Below are 19,334 nucleotides of genomic sequence, written 5' to 3'. Positions count from 1 at the left end.
AAACACAAGGCATGTGTATTCAGAAACTGGGAGAACATGCAAATGACCTATACAAGCTCAAGTCAAATTCATCCTAGGATGGAAATACTTTCAGGAGCACACACCAAAGAAGGAACTTGCTTCAAACATCTTGTAAATTTCTCATCACCTCAGTAGAGGTATAAAACCTGAAGATCAAGGCTTTAAAACATAAGATTTGAGTGATACCCCAGATCCAAACTGGATCATAAAACTCCTAGAGAACTGGAAAATGGTTGTGAGGAAACAGATGGTTACCTTGCCTAGTTTAGACTCATTGAAAACGTAAGTAATATATAACTGATCATTGCTGAGCAGTAGACACTCTTGTGGCACCATACCTGCTCAGTAGTATCATTTGTAGGATTTGTTTAAACTGGAACATTTTTAGTAATTTTTGTTGCAAAGTGAAGAACATACACAAAAAATACTAACTTCAAGTACAATTAGACAGACAGTTATATATCCTCATCCTCTGTTCTGTTTTCTAATCATGACTATTTTCGTGTATTTTCATTCTCCAAAGTCTCAGATACTTTCTTCTGTTCAGTATCTTGTTCATGAGGCCATCCGATACTTCGATGGCTTTTATGTCCTGTGGCTTACTCCTCATTGGTGAGCCTTTGCTGAATTGCTGTCAGTGTGAGCACTATATTTCAGTAGTTCTTTGAGCATCTTCCTTCTTCTTTTACTAGCAACGCCACATTCTCATAACCCTTCACACCAAACACTTATATCTTCAAGTTCTAGAGACATTCCTTTATTGAAGTATGATGTGCTTACCTTTGTCTTGATATAGTGGGTTAAAAGAAAACTTAAAATTCATATATTATCCATTGTAATGCTACACACATTATCACCCTGAAGTAGAACCCATTTTACCACCTGGTTAAAAAATACCCATTGACTGCCTGCTAATGCCTTATAAGAAAACCAAGTTTCTCTCCCTGGACATTAGATATATGTATGTTATAGAATGAGTGTAAATGAGTTGGTATGTATGCTGTCTTTGCATTTTGACCAATCAGTATCCCATGAAATCTTCAAAACTTCACCCCAAGCCATCATATTCCAAAAAGTTTGGTGAAACTGTAGGTTCACTTGTCATTTACGGGGTTTTGTCTGTGACTTCTTTTAGCAGTAAATGTTACCCTCTTATTAGTACAATAATTTATATGTTTATATATCCCTAACAAGTTCACCTAAACTACTGAAAGGCTATTTTTACATTTTCTGTTTCTATATTTAGTGGTCAGGCAGTTTAATTTCCCACTATAACATATCAATCATTTTCTAGGTCTCCTTTATTTCTGCCTCGGTTCTACTGCTCTTATTCCACAGCCATGTTAAATTGAAATCCTTAAATTGAATACGAAAGCAGGAATGGCTTTTATCTTCTTTCTGAAATGTATTTTCTAGCGAATTTTGGCCAATTGAAGTTGCTGACTGGACTATCTTTCATTGTCTATAGATGTTTGCATATTTCTGACACTCACTGGAAATATAGCATGGCAATCTACTTTTCTTAACAGAGAGGTGACAGTGAGGTGAGCCAGTATCCTTGGTTGCTGAAAAGCAGCTGGCAAGGTGAATTACCCACAAACAATCACAATTCTACAGACTAATTGGAATATTAATTGGCATAGTTTTGCACTGTGATTAAATTAGCAATGAAAGAGGTCTAAGACATGTCTGTGTTTGTGGATCTCAAGAAGTGTTTCTAGATAAATTTACTCACGAATTTTAAGGGAAGAATGACACCCTATTCCTTATTTTCTTATCTGTTCTGAACCTACATGAAAAGAATAAAATTTGTACGGACTCCATCCAGCAAGAGGTCAACAGTGATCTTATGCCATTTGCCATTCTATTGTTGGACAGGACCCTGATTTTAAGATTTTTGTATCTGTTTATCAAAACTACACTTTGAGCTACTTTTCTTTAGTAGCATACATTCAGGATGAGAAGACCAATGAGAAGACCAAGTAAATAAAATGAAGGCCTTGTAGGATTGCAGTTCTGATATTAGGTTATATCTAATTAACCTGTTGTCCAAAGAGGTTCCATGCCTTTTGCCAAAACTATAGTTTGTTCTCTACAAGCAGACAGCAAAGTCCCATGCTGAAGATAATGCCTGCACAACTAGTTCAGCAGGAAGAAGTTGAATTGGTGACTATATAGACCCTTCATCTCTATGTTCTAGCATCTTTGGTACAGGAAGGTACTCTGCATGCTACCAAAATAGAAACAGAAACACTAAGCCAGCAAACAGCTCTTTGCTCTATAATGATGTCCTCTCTGAAAGGACAATGATAGAACAAAGCTTATGGGAGTAGCCAACCAATATCTCGTTTGAGTGAAGACACACTCAAGTAGGCCTCTGATTTGTGTAACTGCTGTTAGGCTTTTTTCCTATTGTTTGCTTATTTTATCCAATTATGGCGTGTTAATTTTTTGTTTTATCTTATTTTATTAATTATATTATATTATCATTATACCTTAGAATTCCTGTTTGTTTTCTAATCAGAGACAGAAAGAGACTAGATCCAGAAGGGAGGGAATTGGGGGGTAGAGGTTGGAACTGGAAACTGGAAAGAGTAGAGATGTGTGGATAATATGTATTCATAATATATTTGATGAGAAAAAACTTATTTTCAGTAAAAGAAAAAATAGAAGAACTCTGCAATTAGTCTTGGATTTCATCACAGAAGTTCGCAATGGATGAACTTATCCCTTTCCTTACTTCTATATTTCATCCTTGTAAAATCGAAGATCAGATAGAGAGAAGTAGGAAGAAGACAACTTTAGTAGAAATGGATGAAAACAGCCTTTCCTGCAGTTTGACTTAATCCACAGGAGACTGGTGCAATATATTAAGTGATATGGACATGAGGGGTTGTAACTAGACCAAATGTGACTTAATAGACAGAAACTGAAGAGACTAGATTAAATATACCTATAGTATTACTATGAAGACAAGAATTCAGAAAGCAACAGCTGAAAATAAGATGAGAAGTAGAGAGTTCTTTTACATTTATACCACTTTATTCATACACACTCATCACTTAAATGTAAAACTTTCTTAACAATTAGTCATAATTCAGTAGCATGGTACTTTTATTTTTCTGGCATTTTACTGTGAAAGTTGCCTTATAGGCATGGCCAACTCTCTTAACATATCCCAATATTTCCAAATCTGTAATAGAAATATTGTACTTTTAATAGTAATCTCTTTCATTGATTTTTGTAACTTTATCCACATTAACTTTGTGTAGTTCTAAAGTGCGCTATGAATTATATCCTTTGCCAGTTGAACATCTGGGGTTTGGATAGGAAGATTTTTATGTTATTGATATATTTATTACTAATAGAATAAAATACCAACCAATTTTCTTTCCATCCTTGACATATCTGATGTCTCCTTTTATTTATAGACACATAAGATTTAATCATATATTCAAAGGCCATAAAATTAGAAGTTTCCAAGATAGATCATGCAATTTTTCAAAATCCTGAGTAGCAGACATTATCATTATAAAGAAGCAGACATTTTAGGAAATTGACTAGAAAATCTAGTGATTCTAGGTCAGAACGTAAGCAGAAGGAAAACATATAAAGAGCAAAAAATTGAATTTCTTTATCAGCTGCCTGCAGAGAGTCCAAATCTGACCAGATTGGGTAATCTTCATTTTCTTTGATTGCAGGATTAACCTATTGACCAGATATGACACTTATTATTAGTATTTGTATGCATTAGACCTATGCCCTATGCCCTTATAAATTTTAAATTACATTTAAGCAAATGTTATAAATGTGAAATTTTTGTCACAGGCATGGATTTCTGTTTCTGTCATAGGACACTCTATGTCTTCACATCATCTAGAAGCATTATATATATATATATATATATATATATAATATTAGGGTGATTTGATGAGAAATAAAGTACCTCACTTGCAATTAGATAATAGGCAATCCCATATTATGATTTGAGCATACCCATCTGTTTGTCCAATGGACAATGGAAAAACTGAAGGCAGTTCTTTCATGTAGGAAGCAGATCATTGATATAAGAATATCACATAATGACTCTGTTCTCATTTCAATGGTTAACTGTGAGCATCTGCCTCTGTGTTTGTCAGGTTATGGAAGAGCCTCTCAGTAGATAGCTATATCAGGCTCAACGGATTTGCCAATCCATAAGAATAACAATGTCAACCAACCAGACCACTCAGAGCTCCCTGGGACTAAACCACCATCCCAAGATTACACATGGATGTACCTATGGCTCCATCCACATATGTAGCAGAGGATGGTCTTGTCAGGCATCAATGGGAGGAGAGGCCCTTGGTCCTGTCAAGGCTTGATGACCCAGTGTAGGGAAATGCCAGAGTGGGGAGATGGGAAGGAGCACCCTCATAGAAGCAGTGGGAGCTGGAGGGGATAGCTGGTTTCTGGAGTGGAGACCAGGAAAAGGGATAGCATTTAAAATGTAGATATAAATATCAAATAAAGGAAGGTGAAATATCAAATGAGTTATTTGTGGGTATTTCACTCACCCCAGGAAAAGGGGCTTTCCAGATAACTTGAGGACTTGTTTTGTGTGTGTGTGTGTGTGTGTGTGTGTGTGTGTGTGTGTGTGTGTGTATCTTGTAATGAAGAGGCTTAATACAAGTTAAAGTACCTAGATTTTGATCTTGTAAGTGAAGTGTTTCAAAATTATCATTCCCTACAGAAGTCATGTCATCCATAAAATCAGAGGGTCAAAAAAATTACTCACCATGGATATTATTCTTTTGATGTACTCTAGAAGGTCTTTGTTTTTAGCCTCAATGGCTTTGGCCTTTGATAGGATACTATAAGGGCATCCTGGCAAAGCACTGAGTTCTGTCACTAGATGTTGCAGAGGGTCTTTCCAGGCCAGCAGTGTCTGAAGAATCATTTTCAAAAACTCTTCAAACTGTGTAACAGTTATTGAGCAACCATATTAAGACAAGGAAAATATAGAGCATTAGTTACATGTGGCTTTTAATCAAAAAACATGAACAAATAGAGCTACTTGCTATTCTAATGGAGAAATATCATTTTCTGGAGTTGAAAATGATGTAGCAATGTAAAAGTTAAACTATTCACCTGTAGTTTACAAAACGAAACAGTTTATATATACAATTTATAGGGAACTATATCCTTGAGCATGTTCTGTTTTCTGTCTGAAATCTGTCATCTGCCTTTTTTCTAAGGCATTATATATTTGACTGTTTTGCTTGTCCAGGAGCTTTCTTGGGCCTGAGGGGCTGCCTACTAGTCTTGAATCATAAGGCCAGATATCACCAGTTTTAAGTGTAAATCCTTTAACTAATATTTATGACACCAGTGAAAATAATGCTGACAAAATTATGAAAAGAACTCATTATGAAGTTTGGGATATTAATAGAAAAGTACCTTAAAGACAACCTGTCATTTATAAACATGGTTTCTCAGCTAACAACACACCCTGTCCCCTTACCTCTAACAAAACAGAACATTGCGAACAAGCATATCTGAAGGATATTGGAGCTCATCGTTTGTGTAAAAAGCACAATTGAAATTGTATCCTTCAGAATAGGTCAGAATTGTATATTTACCACATGACTGATTTGAAAATGTTTGCTTTGTTGCTGTCTTTTAACTAATCTAGTGCTCAGGAGAACAATGAGCAAAGCAGGATTCAGTGGATACTTTAAGAGAACTATGAGAATGAAGGAAAGGACCATGTGGAAGTGATGACAATGCAGGGCTCCAGGAGCATATGAGTAAGACTGTGAGCTTTAGTCATATGAGGCTCCGAATTTTATTATCACTAGGATAGTTGATGACACAAGGCACACAAAACATTTCAATATATCCACGTCCTAGTCTGAGCTGCATTTGGGGAGGATTAACTGAAGCACTCTCAAACTACTTTCTGACATTTCTACAATAGAGTAAATCTCCAGAAAAATGAGGTCTCCATCTTCTTCTACTTCCACTTTATTACTTTTAAATGATACTTAAGTAATCTATTTGAGTGTAATTTCTGGGCATAGCTTAAAAAGGAGAGATTATAAAAAAGATCTAGGTAGAGTTGCTGTAATGTATAGGACATCTCATCACAACTGAAGTAATGATATTCTTGTGAGAAACAGTAGACAGTATTTATAGGATTCCCTTGTCCACACACTTCCAGGTAATATATAGAAGAATTATAAATGCATGTGATTTGGGAGGCAGGTCAGTATCAAATGAAAAACCAGGAGATGGTTGGGATCCAAGAAGAGTTAGCTTGCTGGTTATTCACAAATGACAATGTAACATGGTGGAGATATTATTAATTGATTTAAAAGAAAACTGGGTCTTTCTGTCCTAGGCTTATACATGAATGTGCTTTAAAAATAGGTGTGAACTTCAGTTCAAAGTTACTTACAGAATAATAAGTCAATTCTCAGTGTGAAGACATTGGTAAAATACAATCTTTTCAGTGAACAGTTTATAATGATCTGCTATAGATTATTTAGTATTTGGTTTCCTTTATAATTTTTCAAGTGTACACCATGATTTTTATTTCACTGTGCACTCCTCCTTATAGTTCCTACTGTTCTGATTACTACACGCCTCTCAGTGTCATAAGAACCTGCAAGCATGGCAAAGACAGTGGACTTCAGCCTTTTAGGAGAAATGAAGAGGACCCACCGAGGTCATTCGGATATCCTCAGTAGTTTCAGGAAAATTGATAGGAACAGTATGGCAGCTGTTGAAAGCCTTGATTATATTCTCCTTACTCTTGTGCAGATCTAATATCTAAAAATGTTCAAAAAGAAATTTTAGTTAAATGAACATTGGGGATTGATAGAAAAAGAACATGAGTACAGAGTACTAATTCTGTTAATAGACCTGTAATTTTTATAAATAAGCACTGCATGAAATCTAAGCTTAACAGAATACATTTTATCTAATATTCAGTTTAAGTCAGTAACCTCATTTGACCTATCACCTAACTTTCTAAACTATTATCCTCTTTTAATATTAACTATTCCCTTGTTTTGTCACTAATCTAAAGATTTATAATAAATTGAAGAGAACCCTTAAACATGACAAAAGAAAAAGCATAGCATTTTTCATATTTCATCCTTAAGTGTGATTTGAAACTAAAGCTGTAGTAAATATGTATGATTATTTATCAATTTCTTGTTTGCTATTATTTCAAATTTATTTTTCCTTTAACTTGGCATTATAAAACCATTTACTTTCTTTCTATTTCCAGTGAATATATATACTTATACCATTTAAATTCTATCACAAATCCTGTATGAAATTATCTTAATTTTAATAACAATAGACATAAAAGGCAGTCATTTTAGGGGATGCTAAGCAATAATGAAATTCAAAAAAAGAGACTAATATTTACATTTTTGATTTTATAATAAGAATTCTTTTCTTAGCAAAATTCTTGCTTTTATACCATAAGAATAGTTGTTTAAAAATAAAACATAAATTTGATAAAAACTTGAATACTCATTTATTCTTTGCAAACCCTATTCTCAGAAGCAGTCCTACTTTCAAGCTAAAGGCTAAAGTTTCTTTCACCCGAGGAAGTGTTTTATTTGGATTGGTTCTTGCTGCTTTCTTATGCAAGGCACAAGGCAACAATTAACATGGATACTTTGGAGAGAGAAGACAGAAATCAGAGAGGTACTTACAATATTAGTGAATATGTCTGAAGAGAATGAATTGCTGAACTAAAAAAGAATGAAGGAATAAAATAAAACATTTCAGTAAACAGCATAAATATATTTTATTTTAAATTCAGAGAAACATTTTTTAGATACTTCTGTTATCGAAGCCTTGTCTATTTTTCTCCTTGATTGACCTTGAAACAGATAACATCCAGACTGTTTCTATGTCTAATTTAGTCCTCCCATTGAATAAATTCGTGTACTAGAAATCTTTAAACATCTAATTGGAGATGTTTCCAAGAAGGCAATATATCTACTCCCCATCTCGATATTTTACAAGTTTACATTAGTGGTATTCATTCCATTCAATTCCTCATAATATGTTTTTCCTTTATGATATCTGAAGTGTGTTAAGCAAAGATGCTATAGAGACTGACCTGCTTGAAACAAGATAAGAAAGTCACAGTTCTTTACCAGTGAAATCTTTTAGGTCTTTATGAGTGTGTTCTTAGAATAGTTACATCGAGGCAAATAATTAAAATTATTGAATGGTTTCATATATTTTTGAGATGTCATGTAACTGCCTCATTCTCCCTTTTCCACTTACCTTCTTTTATGTTTGAAAGAGATATTAAAATCTTGTTGCATGACACTTTCCATTAAATTGTAGTGTAACTGGAAAGTTCCTTTTTAGGAAAGAGCCATGAGATTATGAGGGACTTACAAATTCTTTGCGCATGGCAAAACCAAGCTCAGCCATCTTTCCAGAAATTACAGTTGCATTATCAAACAAGTCCTTCAAGTCATTGAGGGTAGTCTCGCTGGCATTTATGGGTGCAGAGGATACCTTCTCCCACAGGAAGAGATTTGCCATTAACAGCATCAGGAGAGCCCCTGCTATATAAAAAAAAGGATCTATGTACAATGATAGATATTCATTTGAGGTTTTTCAATCGTAATAATATCCCTGCCCATTGTCCTCCTCTGTATGATCTGGCCCTATAAAGCTATGGAAGTAATAGCATCTTTCACTGTAAACTACAACAAAACAATTAATTTGAACAAATGCATAGTTTGACTATTTTTGCATAGTTGGTGACTTCTCATATCTTTGGATTTCTGTCAGATATGATTCTGAAATTTCCAAACATTTGGGATTTCCTAAATATGTGAATGAGTGGAATAATTTCCATTTTTTTCTTAGATAGTTAATGTCTTGAGCACATAGACTTTCAGCTGTCACTCACTGCAAGACTTTGTCTTATAATCCATGGAGACAAAGTATGTTTCCAAAAATAGCACAACACCTTTTACCCTGCCTTGTTACCTGCTAAGAACAAGCACATGACTGCCTGCTTTTCAATCCTTAGGAAGAACAGAATCCTCTCAGAAAAAGAATTCTGTATGATGAATCCACTTGCTCCTGATAATATTCCTATTCAAGAGTTTTCCCCAAAGTTTGTAATGCTTTTCTCTCTGAACTTACTGTTTACAGTAATCCTACCAGTAGTAGGAGTCTTTGTAATATTATCAAACTGTCTTAATAAAAGGGATGACATAAATATAATTGATGTTCCTTACCTTTTTTTAATTGTTTCATGGGGAAGGCTAAATACCAACATTGAAAAATCTCCCATAAGCAGACGTATCTTATGTCCACTTCTCAAATTTTGACGTTTTGATATAGATCATTCCATATTATTGGTATCTCCTGACTATTTAAGGTTATGCAAAAACATCCTAATTTCTCATACTTGTTAGTAATTTTCATATTCTCTACTTCAGTCACCTAAGAAAATGCAAAATTTCTCTAGACATTGCTACATGACTCTAGCCTAAGATTATTACTCTGTAAGGAACAAAGTTTCATAAATGTCCTGGCAATTGCTCTTAGAATAATGAATAGAAAATATTTCTCAGATCCACTGGGCTTTACTTCTCCTGGCTAGTTATTAATCAGTGTCCTTCATTCCTGATAAGGAAAGGATAACACCAGAAAAGCAAACTGTACAGAACCTCTGGAATATCATTCAGTACCTGAGCTATATGGAAGAAATTTGGTAAACAGTTACTTACAGGAGCAAGATTGAATCAAAGAAGGGGGCATCTCTGCAGAGTCTTACCCAGGCTTAGCTCTTGACTCTGGGAATATGCTTCACTAGAGTTGGAAGCTTTCTATGTCCTCACACTCTACTTCTTATATATTCTAGCACAGCAGCCCTAAGGTTACACACTGGCAGGGGAAAACGGAAGTATTAACTTCCATTATTTATCCCTCAGGGTTCAAGGAGGCCAGCTAACGGAAGTATTAACATAGTTCTAAGTTCATGGTTTACCTTATTCTTAGGTTCACTGATACAGTTCTCTGTATATGGTTCATCTAATTTTTATGTTGAAAGTAAAACAAATTATACTGTGAGTAGTCACAGCTATCTCTTCCTCATAAAGATTGATGGCAATTTCTTGCTTTAAATAAATAGCTATGTCTTGGACCCTTTTTTGCCTTCAGGATTTTATATATTTTGAAGTTTTCAATGAAACTTGGATGAAAGTTTTATATATTTCATTGATTTTTACCATTGGGACTCAGAGCCTCAGACAAGTCATCCATATTGAGCATTATGCTCATAAGTATTTGACAACACCCAAGCAACATTTTGAATTGCTTTTCTAGATTAGGCGCATAGTAGTGATGATTTGCCATTCAAAAAGAGATGTCTTGAAGGTCATTTTAATAAAGATATCACTTTGACTTTACCAAAAAATATCAAAAGCCTTCCTTTTAGGAGCCAAGAACATCTACTGTCACAGATATTCAGGCAAGCTAATAGATATCACCTAAGTTCAAAAAGAAAAACCTAATAGAACATATTTGATTATAACTATAATCATACTAATAGTGAAAAAGTCAAAATATGCCTCATTTTGGTATTTACCTTAACTTGGACCGAATATGTCTTTATTAATATTTCTCACTAGTACAGAGCAGAGTGACATGGACACAATGAAAGTGAGTCAGTATTCTGAGGTCTTCTACTTCATTACACATCCAGTCCAATTTACTCTTTTTTAATTGGATAATTTATTTATTTATATTTCTATCTCCAATATTTAACTTAGCTTTATCTAATACACTAACAATATTTCATTTTACAAGGCTTCACTGTTGAATAACTCCTAGGAAGTACCATGATCTTGGGATTCTTCAGAAAACTTGTGGTTTTGCATGCTACATTTCTCAACCAGGCCTGGTATCTGTTTTCAGATTCATAACTGCTATGTTTCTTTTCCTTCTAAATGTTTTCCAAGTTGTAAGCCATTAGATCTTATCTTTTCACAGTCTTTATTCATGTAACCCTTAGAGTTGTTTAAGAAAACTGTTCGAGGTCCAGTGTTCACTGTCACAAACAAGTACAACTTTAGTAGAACTCAGGATGAGAACATTAAATACAACAACAACAAACCAACTAATAAGTAATAATAAATAATAAAATGGTCTGAGTGCCTCATTTAACTGCTTCTTCCTTAGAGAAACTTTGCTTACAATGAAGTGTGTTAAAGAATAACTATACTTAGACCTAGATAATATTTAGTTGTTTTTCCTTACTATTCTCCCTCAACTTGGATGATCTAACATCACCTTGGAGACTGTGATTGTTAGAATGGGACTAATCAATGCAATAGGGAAACAAAAGTAAGAATATATGGACCTTCAACAGGAGCTGACTGACCTTTAATCAGAACAATGAAGTGTGACAAACTCTCCACAGGAATAAGGACAGTGGGCCTGTAGCACAGGGACCTTGTGTTTTGTGGTCAATGGAATTTCTTGTCATAGAAAATTCTATCTGCAACTCTTTTCTCTAGTCTAAAAGTTATAATTACCAATGGAGGTTGTTGTGACTTTAACAAGAGGGGTGGGTATCCTACTCAAAAGTAGGGTAATTCTTCTAGTATATGTGATCTTGACATCTACTGAGGTCCCTTGTCAGAAGCTCCTGGATCTTAGCAGTCTGTAGATGGTATCAGCATGTCCTTAGCTTAGCAGGCCACACCATTACTTTAGACTTCATTAGAAAGTTCTTGGAGCCTTGTAACTTATATGTGCCAGTAGCTATCAAAATTCCTTCTCAGCTTAGGTTTTGGGGTCATTAACTCTTTAATCATTCAAGTGGTGTACAGGAGCCAACCTTGCTAGAAAACTTGGCAGCACTGTACAAGGGATACTAGTTTTGTAGGAATGGGAGATAGAAGAACAACAGTACTCTTTAAGTTTGTCACAGGTTACAAAGAGTCCCTGAAGTCAGGCAACGTGTTGCATATTTGTGAAACCTTGTAAGGAGATTTAAAATGCCATTGTATGAAGCCACAAAAGTGGCATTTAAATTGAAACAGAAATACCACAGTAGGGGTTGGGGATTTGGGTTGGGGATTTAGCTCAGTGGTAGAGCGCTTGCCTAGCAAGCGCAAGGCCCTGGGTTCAGTCCCCAGCTCCGAAAAAAAAATTAGAAATACCACAGTATTAGACATGTAAAATCCTTTTGATTTTCCAGTGAGCAAAGCTGAAGGCATGGAGTGAAACCAGACAAGAAGGATGGCTACATGTGTTGTAGGTAATATATTACGGCACTAGTAAAGTGATTTAGACCCAAACTGATTCCATTATAAAGATTTCTTCAAGTCTCAAGACAGGCTCTAGACTTATGAACAGCTCACATTGTGAAAGACTACAATGACTCACAGATGAACTCAATATATTTTGCTTTAATACAAGTCTATGACCTTATATAGAAATGATGTACAAAGTTACTGCATACAGCATGATCTGAGTCATACTGGTAGGGGTAGTTTGTGGCAATTAATACAGAATGCCAGATTTACATGAGAAATCTAGCACATAAGCCTCTACTGATGAAACTAAGGGAGTTTTTATACTGGCTTATCCTAGATCCTCCATAAATGTGGAAAACACCATTCCATGGATTATGTCTAAGACTGAATTTGAAAAATGAAAGAAGTAAAGAGTAAGCAATCATTCATTTCATTCTGATTCTTGATTTTAAAGGCAAAAAACAAGTCACCTCATCTTTACTACCATGATAAACTGTGTTTTTTTTTTCAATGTAAACCGTAACTCCTCCTCACTATATCATTTAGAAATAAAAATTTGAAAAAAAAAATCATAGTGTTTTCCTAGAAAGGTCACCAGGAAACAAATTTTTTTAATCATTTTTTATTACACATTCTGTTTTTGTAAAATTTGTGCATTATTGTTTAATTACAAATTTCTCACGATGTAAGATACTCAATAATTTGTAGGTGTGGCAGATGTTGCTGATGTCTATCCCTTTAATTGTTAAAGAGTGAAGAATTTTTTTCAACATGTTTTTGTAAGCACTATTGATCTCCCAACCCAGCATAACTACAAACCCAATTATTTTGAAAGTATAAAGGTAACAGACTTTTACAGGTGGGACTGCAGTGTTTCTCTTTTGAGTATCTCTCCTCCAGCCACAGATTCAGATCACATTCATAGTAAAAGACACTTTTCAGGATCTCAGTAGCATAAAGACTGTCATGTAAATTGGATTCGTGAAGTGATAAAGCAATCAAGATGGGCTAAAAAGTAAAAGATGGAAAGAGTCTCACTCAAAGAATAATTTGCCAAGATGTATCTGCTGTCCCCAAACCAAATCAACAGAAGTCTAGCTCTCAACCTGATAAAAGACTCTTTATTGTCTACTAAAAATTCAGGCCTCAAAGACTAGAACATAAAGAGAAAACCAAAACCAAGGAATAAAATATGCATCCAACAAAGACAAAAACACAGAAATCAGCACAAAGACCTATAATCATCCCAAATCCAGATGCTTAAACACCAGTCTAAGAACATAATCAACAAATACCAAGACAATACAGTGTCACCAGAGTACCACTAACTTTTGACAGAAAGACCTAAATATTTTCAATGCAACTGAAGCAAAAGAAAATTACTGTAAAACAAATTTTATGAAGATTAAAGAAGATATACTTAATGGTGCTTAAAGAAGAAATGAAAAAAAAATCCCTTAATGAAACCAAGGAAAATGTAAAAAAAAAAAATAGAAGAAATCAATAAATCCCTCAAGGAATGCCAAGAAAGGCAAGAAAATACCCAAACAAACAAGTGAAGAAACTTCAAGACCTGAAAATGGAAACAGAAGCAAAGAAGAAAACACAAACTCAGGAAATTCTGGAATTGGAAATTTTAGGAATTGAAATTATAGCTGCAGATACAAGCATCACCAAGAATACAAGAGATGGTAGAGAGAATCTCAAGCATTGAGGATACAATAGAGGAAAAAGATTCATCGGTCAAAGAAAGTGTTAAATCTAAAAAATTCCTAACACAAAACATCGAGGGAATCTGGGAAACCATGAGAAGATCAAAACTAAGAATAATAGGAATAGAAGAAGAATCCCAGCTCACGAAAAAAAAGAAAAAGAAAAAAAAACACAAAATATATTTAACAAATCAGACAAGGAAATGTTTCTAACTTTAAAAAAATATATGTTTATAAAAGTATAAAATGGTTACCAAACACCAAATGGGATGGATCAAAAAAGAAAATGTGTAATGTCATATAAAATAAAACAGTAGTAGATCGCTCCTGAGAGACACACCAGAATACAGCAAATACAGAGGCGAATGCCAACAGCAAACTACTGAACTGAGAATAGGACCCCCGTTGAAGGAATAGAGAAAGAACTGGAAGAGCTTGAAGGGGCTCGAGACCCTATATGTACAACAATGCCAAGCAACCAGAGCTTCCAGGGACTAAGCCACTACCTAAAGACTCTACATGGACTGATCCTGGACTCTGACCCCATAGGTAGCAATGAATATCCTAGTAAGAGCACCAGTGGAAGGGGAAGCCCTGGGTCCTGCTAAGACTGAACCCCCAGTGAACTAGACTATGGGGGGAGGGCGGCAATGGGGGGAGGGTTGGGAGGGGAACACCCATAAGGAAGGGGAGGGGGGAGGGGGATGTTTGTCCGGAAACCGGGAAAGGGAATAACACTTGAAATGTATATAAGAAATACTCAAGTTAATAAAATAAAAAAAAGAAAAGAAAAGAAAAAAGAAAAAAAAGAAATGAAAAAAAATAAAACAGCAAACATACAGAACAAAGAAAAATATTAAAAGCTGCAACAGTAAAAGGTCAAGTAACATATCAAGGCATACCTGTTAGAAATAGTCCTAACTTCTGAATGGAGCCTCCAAAATCCAAAAGGACCTGGGAAGATGTCTTGTAGCATCTAATAGACCAAGTTAACAGGCCAAACTACTGTACTCAGCAAAATTTTCCATCCACAAAGATGGTGGAAAGAAGATATTTAATGACAAAGTCAAATGTAAACAATGGTCTGTCCATAAATCCAACCCTACAGAAAGTACTGGAAGAAAAACTCCAATATATGAAGGTCAATTACACCCATGATTACACAAGTAATAAATAGTCTCACACAAGCAAAAACATCAAAGAAGTTGTATGCATATTTGTGCATGCATGTGTGCATAAACACACACACACACACACACACACACACATTACCACCACCAGCACCAACAAAATTACAGTAGTTAACAATCATTGGTTATTAATATTTAGAAATACAAATGTACTCAACTTCATGATTAAAAGATATAGACAAACAAACTGGTTTTAAAAACAAGACTATCCCTGCACTGGATTCCTGGATAGTGAAAACTATCCCCAACAACAAAAGAACTTCTAGGGGAAATCAGCATCCGTAACCTCAAGCTGTATTACAGAGCAATGGTGATAAAACCTGTATGGAATTGGTACAGAGACAGGCTGGTAGAATAATGGAATAGAATTGAAAAATCCAGAAATGAACCCACATACCAATGGTCACTTGATATTTGACAAAGGAGCTAAAACCATCCAGTGGAAAAAATATAGCATTTTCAACAAATGGTTCTGGGTCAACTGGAGGTCAGCATCTAGAAAAATGCAAATTGAACTATTCAAAACTCAAGTCCAAGTGGATCAAGGACTTCCACATAAAACCAGATACACTCAAACTAATAGAAGAAAAAGTGGGGAAGATACTTGGACACATGGGCACTAGGGAAAATTTCCTGGACAGAATGCCAATGGCTTATGCTCTAAGATCAGGAATCGAGAAATGTGACCTCATTAAGTGGGACCTGCAAAATTTCTATAAGGCAAAGGACATTGTCATTAGGACAAAATGGCAAGTAAAGGATTGGGAAAAGGTCTTTACCAATCCTACATCTGATAGAGTGTTAATATCCAATTTTTATAAAGAAGTCATGAAGTTAGACTCCAGAGAACCAAATAATGCTATTTAAAAATAGGGTACAGAGCTAAACAAAGAATCCTCATGAGGATTACCTCAAATGGCTAAGAAATACTGAAAGAAACGTTCAACATCCTTAGTCATCAGGGAAATGCAAATCAAAACAACACTGAGATTCTACCTCACACCAATCAGAATGGCTAAGATCAAAAACTCATGTGACATCAGATACTGGTGAGGATGTGGAGAAAGAGAAATATTCCTCCATTTTTAGTGGAATTGCAAGCTGGTACAACTACTCTGGAAGTCTGTCCAGACATTCTTCAGAAAAATAGATATATTACTACCTGAGGATCCAGATGTAGCACTCTTGGGCATATACCCAAATGATGCTCCAACATATAAGAAGGCCAAATGCTCCACTATGTTCACAGTAGCCTTATCTATAACTGCCAGAATCTGGAAACAACCCAGATGCCCTTCAACAGAACAATGAATACAAAAAAAATGTACTGCATCTAGACAATGGAATACTACTTAGCTATCAAAAACAATGACTTCATGAAATTCATAGACAAATGGATGGAACTAGAAAATACCATCCTAAGTGAGGTAACCCAATCACAAAACAACACACATGGTATGCACTCAATGATAAGTGGATATTAGTCCAAAAGTTCGGATTACCCAAGATACAATCCACAGATGACATAAAGCTCAAGAAAATGGATGAGCAAAGTGTAGATGCTTCAGTCCTTTTTAAAAGGGGAACAAAAATACTCCTTGTACGAAATATGAAGACAATATATGGAGCAGAGACTGAAGGAAAGGCCATCCAGGGACTGCCTCACATAGTTATCCAGCCAATATACATACAGCCACCAAATCCAGACAATATTGCTGACACCAAGAAGTGTATGCTGACAAAAAACTGATATAGCTCTCTCTTGAGAGACTCGGCCAGAGCAAGACAAATACAGAGGTGAATGCTAGCAGCAAAACATTGAATTGATAATGGTGTCCCCATTGCTAGAGTTAGAGAAAGGGTTAAAGGAGCTGAAGGGGCTCATCAGTTTTAATCTGAACTGGTCATTCAGATCAAAACTAAACAAAGAAATACTGGTGCTAACAAACACTATGAATCAAATGGACCTAACAGATATCTATAGGACATTTTACCCAAATCCAAAGAATATACCTTTTTCTCAACACCTTACAAAACCTTCAAAATTCAGCATAAGCCTGGTCACAAACAAGTCTCAACAGATACAAGAAATTTGAAATAAACCCTATCATCCTATCAGACTACAGTTGACTAAAGCTAGAAGTCAACAGAAATAGACACAACAGAAAGCCTACAAACTCACAGAAAGTGAATACCTCCCTAAAAATTGCATCAGGGAATTAAATAAATAAAGAGTCATTATAGTTGATTGAAAAAGAATGCACAATACATTCAAAATTATGGGACACTACTGTTAATAAAAACTGTACTAAGAGGAAAGTTCATAGCACTAAATGCAATCATGAAGAAACTGGAGTGATCTCATACTAGCAACTTAATTATGCAATTAAAAGCCCTATCTGAAAGAAGCAAACACCTCCCAGAGAAGGAGATGGCAGAAAATAATCAGACTGAGGTTGGAAATCAATAAAATGGAAACAAACAGAACAATACAAAAATTCAATGTAACAAAAAATTGGTTCTTTAAGAAAATCAACAAGATTGACAAACCATTATGAAAACTATTTAAAAGGCAGAGAAAAAATATTCACATTGGCAAAATCAGAAATGAAAAATGGGGCATAACAACAGACACTGAGGAAATCCAAAGAATCATTCTGTCATACTTCAAAAACCTGTACTCTAAAAAATTAGAAAATCTAAAAGAAAAAGGTTCATTTTCTCAATAGATACTACTTACCACAGTTAAATCAAGATCAAAGAAATAATTTAAATAAACCTATAACCACTTAAAAATAGAAGCAGTATCAAAAGTTTCCCCTGCCCCCCTCAAAAAGAAAAAAAAGAAGAAAAGTAAAGAAAAAAATCCTAGTACAGAATTTAGCCAGACTTTCAAGGAAGACTTAATATCTATACTCCTCACATTACACCACAAAATATAAATAGAGGGAACACTGCTAAACTCATTATGTGGCCTCATTAAACCTAATACCTAAATCACACAAAGATTGAGCAAAGGAAAAAATTAGAGAACAATTTCTCGCAGGAACATTGATGCAAAAATACTCAACAAAATATTTAGAAAGAAATTCTATAAAATAGGGTACAGAATTCTCAACAGAAGAATCTCAAATGGTTGAGGAATTAAGAAATGTGTTGTGTAACACATGAAAAATTGAAGTCAAGACTCCTTTCAGATTCCATATTATACCTGTCAGAATGGCTAAGATAAAACAAAGAAAACACAAACAAAATAAGTAATAGCTCATGCAGGTGAGAAGGTAGAGCAAAGGGAAACACTACTACACTGCTCATGAAGTTCAAACTTGTACTTCCATAGTGGAAGTCTATATGGTGATTTCTCTGAAAACTGGAAGTTGTTCTACCTCAACACCCAGCCATTCCACTCTGGAGCATATACTCAATGGATGCTTCATTCCATCATAAGGACACTTGCTCACCTTTGTTCATAGGAAGTTTATTCATAAAAGCTAGGGATTAGAAACAATCTACATTCACCTCAACCAAAGAACTTATAAAGAAAATGTGGTCCATTTATACAATGGAGTATTACACTGCTGTTAAAAACAATAACATCGGGGTTGGGGATTTAGCTCAGTGGTAGAGCGCTTGCCTAGCAAGCGCAAGGTCATGGGTTCAGTACCCAGCTCCGGAAAGACAAACAAACAAACAAACAAAACCCAATAACGTCATGAATTTACAGGCAAATGAATGGATCTTGAGAATATCTTCCTAAGTGAGGTCACCTAGACCCAGAAAGACAAAAATGTTACGTGGTTATTGGCTGTAAGTAAAGGACTAACATCCTACAGTACACAGACCCAGAGAGGCTAAGCAACAGGGAGTGCTGAGAGAGAAACACAAGGATCTCCATGGTGAAAGATCTTAGTGATGACCTAAAAACATAGGTATTAAACAAAGAACCAGGTCCTTGAGTGAAACACTTCCGGCCAGCTGCAGCTGCAGGAAGTCACCGCTCCTACTACATTCTTTTCTGCACTTAGTAGACATTGCTGCCTAGTAACCTTCCCCGAACCAAATCGCCCTTCGGAGTCACAAAGCACTGGTCTTCGAAATACCACAAAAGGTAC

General features: G+C 35.2%; 1 protein-coding gene across 3 annotated transcripts in view; it reads right to left on the bottom strand.

Moving 5' to 3' along the window:
• Positions 1-3,411: 3,411 nt before the first annotated feature.
• The window catches only part of Prl7d1 (prolactin family 7, subfamily D, member 1), a 70,497-nt gene continuing 54,574 nt past the window's right edge, over positions 3,412-19,334 (bottom strand). The window contains 6 exon segments of one of the 3 annotated variants that reach the window (NM_053364.2): positions 3,415-3,729; positions 4,799-4,978; positions 6,727-6,834; positions 7,734-7,772; positions 8,434-8,606; positions 9,786-9,862. In NM_053364.2, coding sequence (NP_445816.1) covers positions 3,523-3,729; positions 4,799-4,978; positions 6,727-6,834; positions 7,734-7,772; positions 8,434-8,606; positions 9,786-9,816 — 738 coding nt within the window. In that variant the 5' untranslated portion in view covers positions 9,817-9,862 and the 3' untranslated portion in view covers positions 3,415-3,522. 3 annotated transcript variants of the gene reach the window in all.

Source organism: Rattus norvegicus, chromosome 17 (genome assembly GCF_021556685.1).
Source record: "Rattus norvegicus strain SHRSP/BbbUtx chromosome 17, alternate assembly SHRSP_T2T, whole genome shotgun sequence".
In the NCBI taxonomy this organism is placed as follows: Eukaryota; Metazoa; Chordata; class Mammalia; order Rodentia; family Muridae; genus Rattus; species Rattus norvegicus.
This window is presented reverse-complemented; position numbering and strand designations above follow the sequence as displayed.